Raw genomic sequence first — 12,274 nt, 5'->3', positions numbered from 1 at the left:
GTGACGTGCTCGCGCAGAGGAATCTCGCTCCGTGAGGGATTGATGCAAATTCCAATCCCCACAGGCCCTGCTGGAGAAGGAGTGGCTCTCCTTCGGGCACAAGTTCACGGACCGGTGCGGCCTGGTGCAGGGGGACCCGAAGGAGGCGGCGCCGGTCTTCACCCAGTTCGTGGACGCGGTGTGGCAGCTGACGCACCAGTTCCCCTCCTCCTTCCAGTTCAACGAGCGCTTCCTCCTCACCGTCCACGACCACGTCCACTCCTGCCAGTTCGGGACCTTCGTGGGCAACTGCGAGAAGGAGAGGGCAGACCTCAGGTGAGACCTGTCTCCAATCATTTCGTACAGTAAAACTTTGTAGAAGGATAAATAGCTTTATTTGCTATCATCACTTTGAAATAAATATTTCATACGAGACCCATTTGAACCTAACTAAAAGCTTTATGAAACTATTTGTAGAGTATTCTTTCATGTTAAAATAAATAATAAATGTATTTACTTATCTGTTAAACTAAATATAAAATGAGAGTAAGTATTCCTTTACATGAAATACACTGCCAGCTCAGTCAATTCTAGCCGAGGACTGAGCTGGTGATGAATTTCATGTATTTCTGCCTTAGCCTTGACTATAGGGCAGTAACTTACTGAATAAGTATTCCTTTATATAAAATGAGTGATTCAGTATCTTAATTGTGGCCAGCATGTGATTGGTCAAGGTCTAGAAACTCATTTAAATAGGATGGTGTCGATGGACCCATTTGTTTGTCAGCTGTACACGTCACTGCAATGATAACGGTTGGTGCTCAGCCACATATTTAGCTTTTTCACTACTATGCACCTCCCCGTATAATTTGCAGGAAGATACTGTGCTTGGAAAACTACAACATTTACTCTTTGATGTCTTTTTTCTTCAAATATATTTTTTTCTACGTTCAGTCATGGGTGAAAGTTTTCTACCTTTAGACGTTTTTTTTTTTTTTTTTTTTGAAAAAAATACAAAATAGAGTGAAATGGAATGAGATAAAAGTTTGAAATGTAATCATTGATCAGTGACTGAGTATAACTAAGATTTTTTTTTTTAATTTAATTTGTATTTTATGTTCATATTTAATTGCTGCTTATTACCTAATGATAAAAAAACTAAATGAAATAACTTCTTATTTTAGTTTTTCGAAACTCATCATAATTCTTCATTGAGAGTATACTCCAGTTTTGAACACTTTTTCATAGCTGCCAACCTCAAGATAAAAAAATAGGAGCACTTAAGGGAAAAAATAGGAGCAATGAGGGTTAAAATAGGAGCACCAAATCATGGCCTGTGCTAAACCTTCCTTCTGTATCGTAAGCTTCTATCTAAGCACCATTACAATGCGTTTCTGAATTTTCATGTTAGATTTTCAACAAAACTACAACCAAGTTCAAAATACAATTATTTTACATTAAAAAAGCATCATTACGTAGGTACATATTGAAAAGCAAAAAAAACATGATTACTGTTTGATTTAATAAAACTGCAACCCTTTAAAATATTCTTTTATACATATTTGACATCTATTGAAAATGCCTTGCATAAGAACATATTGAAGATTTTAAAAAAAATAATAATAAAAAAAAAAACACAATTACTTCTTATACTTGGAAGTAAAGCAACTTCATAGTACAGGTCAAGACTCGGAAATCTTCTAAGTGGCCAGTGGCCACTAGACTCCAAAAACTTAGTGGCCACCACTGTCGCTAAGTTTTGAAACACAAACTGGAGGGGAGATGGGGCAGTTATTACAACTTTAATTTAAAAAATAGGTGAATATGACTTCGCACATTCTAAAATAAAGTTATTCAATACTTTTTTTGTACATGGAAAATTCAAGTTAAAATAGGTTTCTGATTTATTTAAGAAAAAAATAAATAAATAAATAGAGAAGTCAGCAGAAACCTTCATTTTAGATGAAATAGTTTCAGCTTATAACAAAGCCTCCGAGGCAAAAAAGATAAAATACAGATAAAATTTCCCTTTCAAAAAAATAATTAAAAAAAAAGAAAAACTAACTTTTTGCCTTTTGTTATTTTCAATAGTTTGCATTGAGACAAACAACCAATTCTGTTTTCGGAAACTTAGGCTATTAATAGTCTTGTCTACTTCCATCTTGCAAATGACAAACATGGTAACAATGCGAAAAATTTAAGATGATAGATTTTTGAATCTGTTGCATTAAAAGTAATTATAAATAATTAATAATCCTTAAAAAACTAAAATTTAGATGAAATAGACAGTTTTTAGCACATTAGCGTCTAAACCAATGCGGACAAAATAATATTCTGAAGAAAAAAATTTGCATTTTTCAAGAAAAAAATTAAGAATTTTCCGAAAAAAAAAAAAGAAGCCCATTTTGCATTATTTTCAATAGTTTGCATTGCAATATTTATCTAATTCCGATTTTGAAAACTTGGCCACTTTAAGAGTCTTGTGTACTTAAATCTCGCAAATGACCAAATATGGCGACTAAGTCGAAAATCTCGCAAATGACCAAATATGGCGACTAAGTCAAAAATTCAGATATAAAATTTTGAATTTGTTGCATGAAAATATCTTTAAAATAAAAAATCCCCATGAAACTACAATTTAATTGAAAATTTTTAGCACACCCGTGTCCAAAGCAATTGGTTTAAGATGAAACTTTAAATAGTATAATTGTCTTCATTTCTCAATAAAATTATTTAAAATAACCAAAAAAAAAACATTTTGTAGCATATTTTGCTTATTTTCACTAGTTTGCAGTTAAAAGAAACCCCAATTTTGCTTTGTCTTTGAAAGCACTTAGGCATCGCCTACTTCCATCTTATGAATGACCAAACATGGCGGCTACGTTTTGCACGTAGCTGAAATGCTCGATGAAAAAACGATGTTCTCCGATCGATCGACGCTCCACTCAGTGTTGATCCTGATGCTTCCAGAGCATCAAATTGTCTCCTCTTTTGTTGAGTTTGTGCACAATTCCTACCTTCCAGGATAGGGAAATTTCTTCTTTTAACTTTGAAATCGAAAAGTGTACAAGCAAAGTCAAAAAAATGGATATTTTTGGAATAAATCGGATTTTCGGAGTACGCAATAAAAATCGAAGAAACTCCGGGAAAAACGGAGCACTTGGCAGCTATGCTTTTTGTAGAAAAGTTTTTTCTTCTTTTCTTTAAAAATTCTGAAACTTCACCCCCGTGTTTCGTTTCGTTCACCCACTTTGATGAATGCCGTATGATTCTCCTTACGTCAATTATTATTTACCACCTTTCTCACTAAAATTAACTTTATATATGTTTAACAAAATTCTATCAATGATTTCAATTATTGATTGTATTGTATTGTGTATTTTGGACGAGGAAAGCCACTGTCGTTTATGATTCTCGTTGATGTGTTTTCAGGCTGAGCGAGCGGACCTATTCGCTGTGGGGCTACATGTCCAACCACCTGTCGGAGTTCCTGAACCCCCTCTACCGGAGGGAGGTGGACCGAGTGCTGCACCCCAGTCCCGCCCCCCAGGCCATACAGTAACTATGCCCCCCTCATTTCCCCTCTATGTATATCTGTACATGGCCCCACTGAATTTCCACCATGCTTACGGGCTTTGACAGTTTTTGACTTTTCTGCGTTAAACTGATGCATCCACCAATCAGTGTCAATGTTTCAAAGTTTGTTTATTTTTGATTGGATGTCTCCTATTTTGACCACAAGAGGTGCCACTGGGAACCCCTGCATCAACCAATCAATGGCAACATGATGGAAGCTGGGGTTCCCTGTAGCACCCTCTTTGTTGCCATGGGTTTCAGAGATTGCCACGGCCTATGAGAATTTAGTGGGGCCATGATCTGTATCACCGATAGATTCTGTTTGACCACGATGTAATTTGGCAATCTGCCAAGTAAATTTGATTCCATCTGAATGAATCTAGCAGGGTAGAAGGGAAAATAACGATGGGATTTTGATACACGCGTTTTATAATGTCACTAGTGCCTTATTCATTTATTGCATTCTGAAAAATAAAATAAGGGGAAACAAAAATAGTTACCGTGGAAACAACAAAAAGAAAATAAAATATTTTCATTTCGTTCAGGAACGTAAAAGCAAAAGGGTAAGCTCAAAACTTTGTTGTGAATGAGTAAATCAATTAAGTTTTGCCGTGAGAATATAGATCGAATATACTTTAGATTTAAAAAATGTTGCTGTGAGCGAATTTTCATTTTTACAAAACTAAGGCTAAATAATAGAGAGGCAAATGTGCACATCTGTAGCAAACCAACTAACATCCCTATAAACTAATAGATAGGTCCATTTCCGCCTATAAACCGGATGTTAGGCTTTCCATGTAATCGATGGTCAGACAGTATCTGATCCATGAATGGATGCCTCAATTGCCGAATCAATCAACTTCAACTCCACTTCTCGAAACAATCCTCATTTCTGCTTTAATGGTGTTTTATCGATGCTTAGCTCGTGGATTCCTATTAAGGTTTTGGTTCAGTCCATTTCTGGACATGTGACGGCAGAAAACGTATTGACCCCTAAGGATAAACGCCATCTTCTCTATGACCATTTTCTGTTTTATGGAGTTGGTCGATTTGGCAAGTGAGACAACCGGTTACTAACTGCGTTCTATGAGAGCTACTGGTTAAGTGGTTGCTACGGATGTCATTCTGTGAGCCTCACCGGTTGATCTGCTGGTTGACCGCATTTTAACCTGGTTGATTGAACCATGTGATTAATTATGAGTATTTTCCACCTGCGTGTTATTCGTCTGCACAAGTAACCAGCGATCAACCGAAAAGGTTCCATGAAGCATTGGTTGGTGACAAGGGCGCCCATACGCAAAATTTTAAGGGGGGCTCAAAAATTTTCCCCATGGTTTAGCAGAATATTGTCCCCATGGAAATCGATTTCAGCACAGATTACATATATTGAAATTTGACATTTTTAATAACTTATTCATTAATGGCTGTAAAAGAAATTTTTATACATTCTTACAAAGAAAAAAACACTAAAAGCAAGGAAATTTTCATTTCTAAGGAGGGGCTTGAGCCCCTCCCCCCCTTGCCCCCCTATATGGGCGCACTTGGTTGATGAACAAACGGTTAGTAACTGCTGACGTCATTCATTGTCACGTGATCCATCAACAGGTAGCTACCGGTCGAGGTCGTCAAATGTAAGGCAAATGAGGCAGTGAGAAGCAACGAGATGTCAGTGGACATTTTCAAGTTTGGAACAAACCACGGTTGAAGATAACGTCCTCGGTAGGCTTTCACTGATTTTTTTTTTCTAAATCATGCCGTACAGAAGCACCTACCGAGGGCTACTAGTGCTGTCTCCTGCCCCTAGACAGCGGAGAAGTTTACCTCCCATGCGTGCTGGTTGCCTCCAAATTTTTAATTTAGGCACTGATGTCCCCTTTGCTTGTCACTGCCTCATATACATCTTGCAACTCCATTTTCACCCGCTTCCGATTCTTCCGAAAATTTGCAAGGGATCTCGGACCCGATGACGATGCCATATTTCATGATTAATTATAATATATAATTCTCAAATTAATTGATCAACCATTAATTATCAGTTCATTCCAATCTTAATGAGTATTTTTGCATTGATCCTAGAATGTGAGAACAATAAATACTCGAGAAATTGGAATAAAATATCCATAGAAACCATCAGTTTTTCTGTATCGGATAAGATGCGTTCCTAGGTCATGGGGCGTGAATTATGATTGTTTTTTAACTTATTTACTGCTAAAATGTTGGTGAGCCTTCCATCAGAAATTTTATTAAAATTTGTTTTAAAGCTTTGCGATTAGCATTATCTCCATTTTTTAACTTAATATAAATATGGTTTCCACACATGGGGGACAATGTTGATTTAAGTTGTAATTGACTTTATTTATTTTATTTATTTATTCATTTATTTATTTTTGTATATTATGTGTTTAATTATAATACAAGCATAGCATTTTGTTTTCATTTGAAATTTTTTGAAATGTAAGGTAAAACATCAGTAGTGGCCAGTGCTTCTGTTGTGGCCACTTCAAGTTTACTTATCTACTTTGAAAAAAGAAATGAACTATGATAATGTGATTTTTTTGTTGGTATTTAATGTAACTATCCTATTGAATCCATTTTGTTCAACAGTTATTTGAATCAAAGTAAGTAAAGTAAATTCTTTGGACGGGAGAATATCGGAGGTCCACGACTGAATGTTCAGATTTTGGAATGGCCATTTTAAGGTTTGGGAAAAAATAGATAAGAGCACATTGAAATTCTGGCATTTTTAGAAAATGGGACGATGGAAGGAAACGTTGGGCTCGTTGAGTTTCAAGAGGAGCAATTAACATTGCAGACTCAAAAATATAGTTCACTGTGGCCACTACTAGTGTGTTTTGAACCTTGAAGTGGCCACTACTACTGAAGCACTGGCCACTACCGGACTACTGACCTTACGTGTTGGAGATTTATTTTCGCAAAACAGTTCTTGTGAAAATGTATGTTGCATGGAAAGTTGCAATATCATGGTTTTGAGTACAGGCATCCCTCGTACATCACGGTACTTGTGCAACATGGTTTCAATATGACACGGTTCCAAATTTGCGTTTATTATTACATGGTACGATACTTGAATTTAATACTCCATGGTTTTGATACAGCACTAATGTTACCTTTAAAACAGATGCAATTTTATTACAGGGTTCTGTTCGTTGTAGTAAAATCTGTCTACAACGATACTGTTAGGACCTAAAAAAATATTGTTATAGACAGGTTATTGTTTTAGACAGTTTGATTATTTATGTTAAAATTTTGCTGGGACCAAGGAAAATATTCGTTGTAGAAAGGTTCATTGTCATAGACAGTATTGTTATACACAGGTTTCACTGTATCCTTTTTCTTTTGAGTAAAAGCTAAACTAAATCGATAAGCAGGCGATGATTGACTATAAGCAGGGTTCATACGGGTCATGGAAATCCTGAAAAGTCATGGGGGAAAAAAAGGCAAATTTCAGACCTGGAAAAGTCATGGAAAATTGAAATTTCCATTGAAAGTCATGGAAATTTATTTCAGGTCATGGAAAAATGTCTTGGACAGAGATAAAGTAACAGTAACTAAAAGAGCATCAGGAATCTTGAGTGATTTAACAGTACAGCACATAAAAGTTATTAAAAGTGGCAAATTGAAAGATCCCAAAATCAAATCTGAATTTTGAAAAATCATCGTGTATCCACTTCTGTCGCAGCCGCTTGCCTCTTTTGCGATGTGATTTTACTATTTGGACATCTCTTATTTTGAATTACTGTTATTTTCAACACTTCTTATGTTTTATATTCTGTAGTAGCGAACTTGCACGTTCTTGGTTTTGCCACCCCCACTCAAAAATAAAGCAATTCAATTGCGTTCCAGTTAGATTCCATCACTCGTAAGGACTTTGTTATTAAAATTAACATAGTTTATCGTAATTTGTTGAAGGTTTTAGATCTTTAGTCAGGCGAAAAAGGGGAATTCTAATACTCTAAAACAGTAGTGCCCAACGTTTTTCCATTACGAGTAAGTGCTTCAATGAGGCTGTGGCATTCGTGTAGACGTTTTGCTAAAGCTCATTTCCAAAAATTAGCAAGTTTGAGATTAAATAGTGCTATTCTCTTCGTGAACAAGGTCATGAAAATTTTTATTGAAGTCATGAAAAAGTCTTGGGAAAAGTCATGGAACTTTTTCATCCGAATAGAGTATGAACCCTGTCATTTTTATTTGATACATTCTGTTAATGTCTGATTACTCGAATCAGTTTTTACTCTATTTTTATGAAAGTTGGCTTCGATACAACACGGTACACATCCCTCGATTCACGTTATTTCCGAGTCTCGTACGACACGGTTTCGATATGACACAAAACACGGTTTCAACACGACACGATACATACTGACATGATCTTTACTACGTAAATGATTAACAAGTGTCAAAATAGAGTCATTTTTAAAAGAGTCTCGTACGACACGGTTTCGATGCCGAGCGGACGAGCCGTGTCGTACGAGGGGGAATCCCGTGTCCGTGTGTCTGACGGAATCTCTCTGTCCGGTTCAGGTTCTGGCGGGGGATGTACAACCGGTTCGAGGACGGCGTGCACCCGAGGGAGCCCCTGGGGGACATGCTGGTGGCCGCCAAGGACCACATCTCCAGCCTGGAGGACCACGCACTCTTCCTGCAGAAGGTAACCATCTCTCCCCCGACTCTCGATGGTGGGCTTTTAATTGCTTTACTCTGAACGACCGTTCGCCCCCGGGCCGGGAACCCCTGGGTGGGCACAGCATAAATGTTGATTTTTAATTTTGCGTCTTTCCCAATGGTGTATACTAAGAAAACCTAATGGGTGTTTTTTATACGTATATATATTAAAGAATTCTCATTTATTGACTTGTTTCCATTACTATGTATGAATGCTGATTAGAATTGCCTGAAAAGCTTTATTTTTGGTTGCCTCAATAACCCATTGGCTAGGAAAATGTTTTTGCTCAAAAAAGTTCATATCAAGGCAGGGTTGTAGTTTTGGCCTGACAGAACGCACTTTGGCCATGCCACTGGCAAAAACCAGCCAAAACTGGATTTAAGCACCACAGAGCTGCCAAAACTGTATTGTATAAAAACACACTAACATGTGTACACTTACAGTTTGTATGCATAAGATTGCACATTTTAATGCATGATTAAAAGAAATGGGTTGTGCATTTATTATAATTGAAATGATTTTTAAAACTGGGTTTATTGATTAAATACAACTTTTCTTTAACATTAAAAATTATTCACAACAAAGATAAAGGACACTTGTTTATTAGGAATACTTAACAACCTCCAGTATAAAACTAATAACTATTTTTCACAAAACTTGTAACATGTATTCAATGTATTAAAAAATAAGTAATGTACTTTGATTAAATTTGAAATTCATTTTTTACACGTAAAACTATGAAACAAATACTATGTATTGTGCTATTTACACTGTTTGAAACATATTTTTAAAAAATTATGTCATGTAATTCTACCTATGATGTGACTAACCTTTCGGAATATGCCGTCACTTATTGCTTGCATAGGGTGTAAAATGAACTGTTTACTTAAATATTGAAAAGTGACTGATTATGGGACCGATAATTCATATTTCTTTTAATTATGTACTCATTTGTTTTGATTTCAAACTTTATTATTTCCTATATCCACGTCCAATGGCCATTTATCCAAGCCGGTTTTAACCGGTTTTATCCATAGTTAAAACCACCACTGGTAGAAACTTAAACCACCACTGGTTGAAACTCAAACAACCTTAAGGGCCATGTTTTTTCTGGCAATTGTAAAACACAAATGAATCTATAGTAGAGCAATAAAAATTGGGAAAAAAAAAAGTTTTTTTAATATTGAACGTGTGAGTATGCTCAGGGTGTTAGAGATACTTGGGCCGACAACATTCTAAAACTGAAAAACTATTTAATAAAAAACATTTTTTTTTTCAATGATTTTTGCATGCATATTTGAAGAGGTTTGGTGGGGGGGGGGGCAGAATCAAGAAAGAGACTTGATTAATCTGAAGTAGTGTATAATATGCAGTAAAATACGATAATGGTTATTTTGTTTTGCATTTGTTTGTAATAACTGAAGCCTAAATTGTTTTTATCTCGTTGTCTAATCCTATTTGTTTTTTTAAACCGTGTCAATGTTTCCTCTCCAGCGCATCGGGCGGCTGAAGAGAGCACTGGGCCACACGGAGACCCCCACGGAGGAGCGGGCCTCCCTGGCAAGGGGCGACGCAGAGAACGGACTCCTTGAACCAGGTGAGGATTGCTCTTTTTCATGGAAAATCCTTGAATCTGTGAAGTATTACAGAGCGAACCGCCCATTCGCACGGCAGTCTGTCGCTTTCCATGAATATTCAAAATGCATCAATGGATGCCGTATTTCGTGAAAAATCTGAGGATGTGACACCCTCTCTCACCCTTTCCAGGTTCACCCTCCCTCTCCTCGGAGGTGGAGTCGGTGGCCATCGAGTGGAGGACCCTGAGGAACGTCAAGGAGTGCATCTGCTCCACGCCCTTCGACCACTTCCGCAGAAAGGTACTCCATCCTTTCTTTTTTTTTCCTTGAAAAGTCTCCGTTTTTCGGTTTCATATACAAATGTAGTGCTCGGGGCTAGAATCGGATATGAAGCACAAATATTGGAGAAAATACATCATATAGCTATTTCAAGGCTACAATGGAGCCTCTTCATCAGCGCAAAAAGCTCACCAACACAACCAGAAGTTGCGAGAGAACTGACAACAACCAGGTGGACACCGGTATTTATACCAAAGAATTGCTTTGAGCCGGAGTGTACATGCTGTTCGCTGATTGGTTGTTCGATGTCTTGTTCCTGTATTCTTATTGGTTGGCCCTCTTTGGTATAAATACCGGTGTCCACCTGGTTGTTGTCAGTTCTCTCGCAACTTCTGGTTGTGTTGGTGAGCTTTTTGCACTGATGGAGAGGCTCCATTGTAGCCTTGAAATAGCTACATGCTGTATTTTCTCCAATATTTCTGCTTTATTTACGTTGTTTTTTCACCTTAATCATATTGTAGCACAAAGCTTATATGATAATTTTTCATTCAATTTCCAATTTATTAAAAATAATTGTTGAACTTTTCAAAGGTATTTTTCACTCTCTGTTCTGCAATACTAAAACCAGGTATGTTTTTCTCCAAATGACATCATCGACTGTCACATTTATTTCCATTTCAGTGTTCAGAAGAAAAAAATTAATAAAAAAGTCACTCATCGTGGCTCATCACATTTCTGCCCCGAGCCCTCCAAATCGAGGGCTTTCGGGTGGCACCCATGTTTCTATCTGAATTGAAAACCATTGAATTTAATATGTTTAAAAGAAAACGTATGTGGTCGGCCGATCAACGTTTCGAATGCCATTTTCTGGAAATGCAAATTTTGAAAACGTGTGTTCCTTTTTCTACGAAACGACATTACCTATTGCCATGATAACTTCACCGCATTTTTATTTATGTGTTGTCATTAAACTGGAGTTAAAAGTTTTGCTGAACAGCCATTTTTATGTTCGAAAACTATTCGAGAAGTTGATATGGGTCGAAATTTCATTTCAGTAGACTCATTAAATATATCTTGAAAACCAAAACTTGACTGCTGCGAAAAATCTCCGGATTTTCTTTTCGACAATGTTTGTTCTTCGTAAATGAAGTCGATAAAGTTTCTCGTGTTTGTTTGTTTTTTAATTTAATTTGTTTCGTATTTTTTATCGAATCGTAAAATTTTTTTACCTCCACACTACACTTTGATACGGTACGAACTCACGATGCTGCTCCTCTCGCAAAAACCATCTCCAGATTGCGTCTATATCCTACACACACACTCATCCCTTCGCACAAACACACACTCCTACACACACACACACTCATGCCTCGACACAAACACATATACCTACATACACACTCACACACACACACACACACACCACCGTACGCACACAGCACTGCATACACAACACGCACATACATACACACACACGCACCCACACACATGCGCCTACACAAACACACACACGCTCGTGATTGCGAAAAACATAATTTGAATTCAAGACGCCAAAAATTCAAATTAATATATTCTTTTTTTCATTTTTGTTTGATACATCCTGAAAAAGTCTCGTATAACACGGTTTCGATACTGCACGGAACGAATGAGCCGTGTTATACGAGGGACATGTCCTGACGCCTCTCTCTCTGTCTCTCTCTTTGCAGTTCCACTGCTGGTCGTGCGGGGACGTGTTCTGCATCCGGTGCATCGACAAGCGCCTGCCCCTGCGGGGCCACGGCCACGGGCGGCCGGTCCCCGTGTGCCGCCACTGCTACCGGGAGCTCCGGAGGACGGACTCCGTGGACTCCTGACTCCGCCCCCGGCCCCCCTGTACATAGCCCCCTCCCGCATAAAGAGAGTACTTACTTTGGAGGGCGTGTCCGTGTCATTCCTTTCTCTGCGGTAGGGGACCGAATCCGGAGCGCTCGGGACCGCGACGCGACCTCTCCGGATTTCGGATTTCGACCCCGAGTGGTCTGGATTTCCCGGTTTTGCTGAATTTCTTTTATTTTTTAATCCATCTGAATGAAAGTATCTTTCGTGATGCGACACAAAAGCGGGAGATCGTCTGCGGCAGCGTCCGGTCCGCGGACGGCACCTTTTATTCTGCCGTTTGCAGGTAAACGGCAGTATCCAG

At 38.0% G+C, this 12,274-nt stretch overlaps 1 protein-coding gene across 1 annotated transcript in view; it reads left to right on the top strand.

Moving 5' to 3' along the window:
- LOC129216856 (myotubularin-related protein 6-like) overlaps positions 1 to 12,002 on the top strand; it is a 43,857-nt gene extending 31,855 nt beyond the window's left edge. Inside the window, exons 10-15 of the mRNA XM_054851068.1 lie at positions 65 to 315; positions 3,412 to 3,537; positions 8,098 to 8,224; positions 9,734 to 9,836; positions 10,007 to 10,116; positions 11,802 to 12,002. Of these exons, the coding sequence (XP_054707043.1) occupies positions 65 to 315; positions 3,412 to 3,537; positions 8,098 to 8,224; positions 9,734 to 9,836; positions 10,007 to 10,116; positions 11,802 to 11,948 (864 nt within the window). The 3' untranslated portion in view covers positions 11,949 to 12,002. The remainder of the gene's footprint in view (positions 1 to 64; positions 316 to 3,411; positions 3,538 to 8,097; positions 8,225 to 9,733; positions 9,837 to 10,006; positions 10,117 to 11,801) is intronic.
- The last annotated feature ends 272 nt before the right edge of the window (positions 12,003 to 12,274 follow it).

This window comes from Uloborus diversus, chromosome 2, assembly GCF_026930045.1.
Source record: "Uloborus diversus isolate 005 chromosome 2, Udiv.v.3.1, whole genome shotgun sequence".
NCBI classification, from domain to species: Eukaryota; Metazoa; Arthropoda; class Arachnida; order Araneae; family Uloboridae; genus Uloborus; species Uloborus diversus.
Note: the sequence above shows the minus strand (reverse complement) of the source record. Positions and strands in the feature narration are given on the sequence as shown.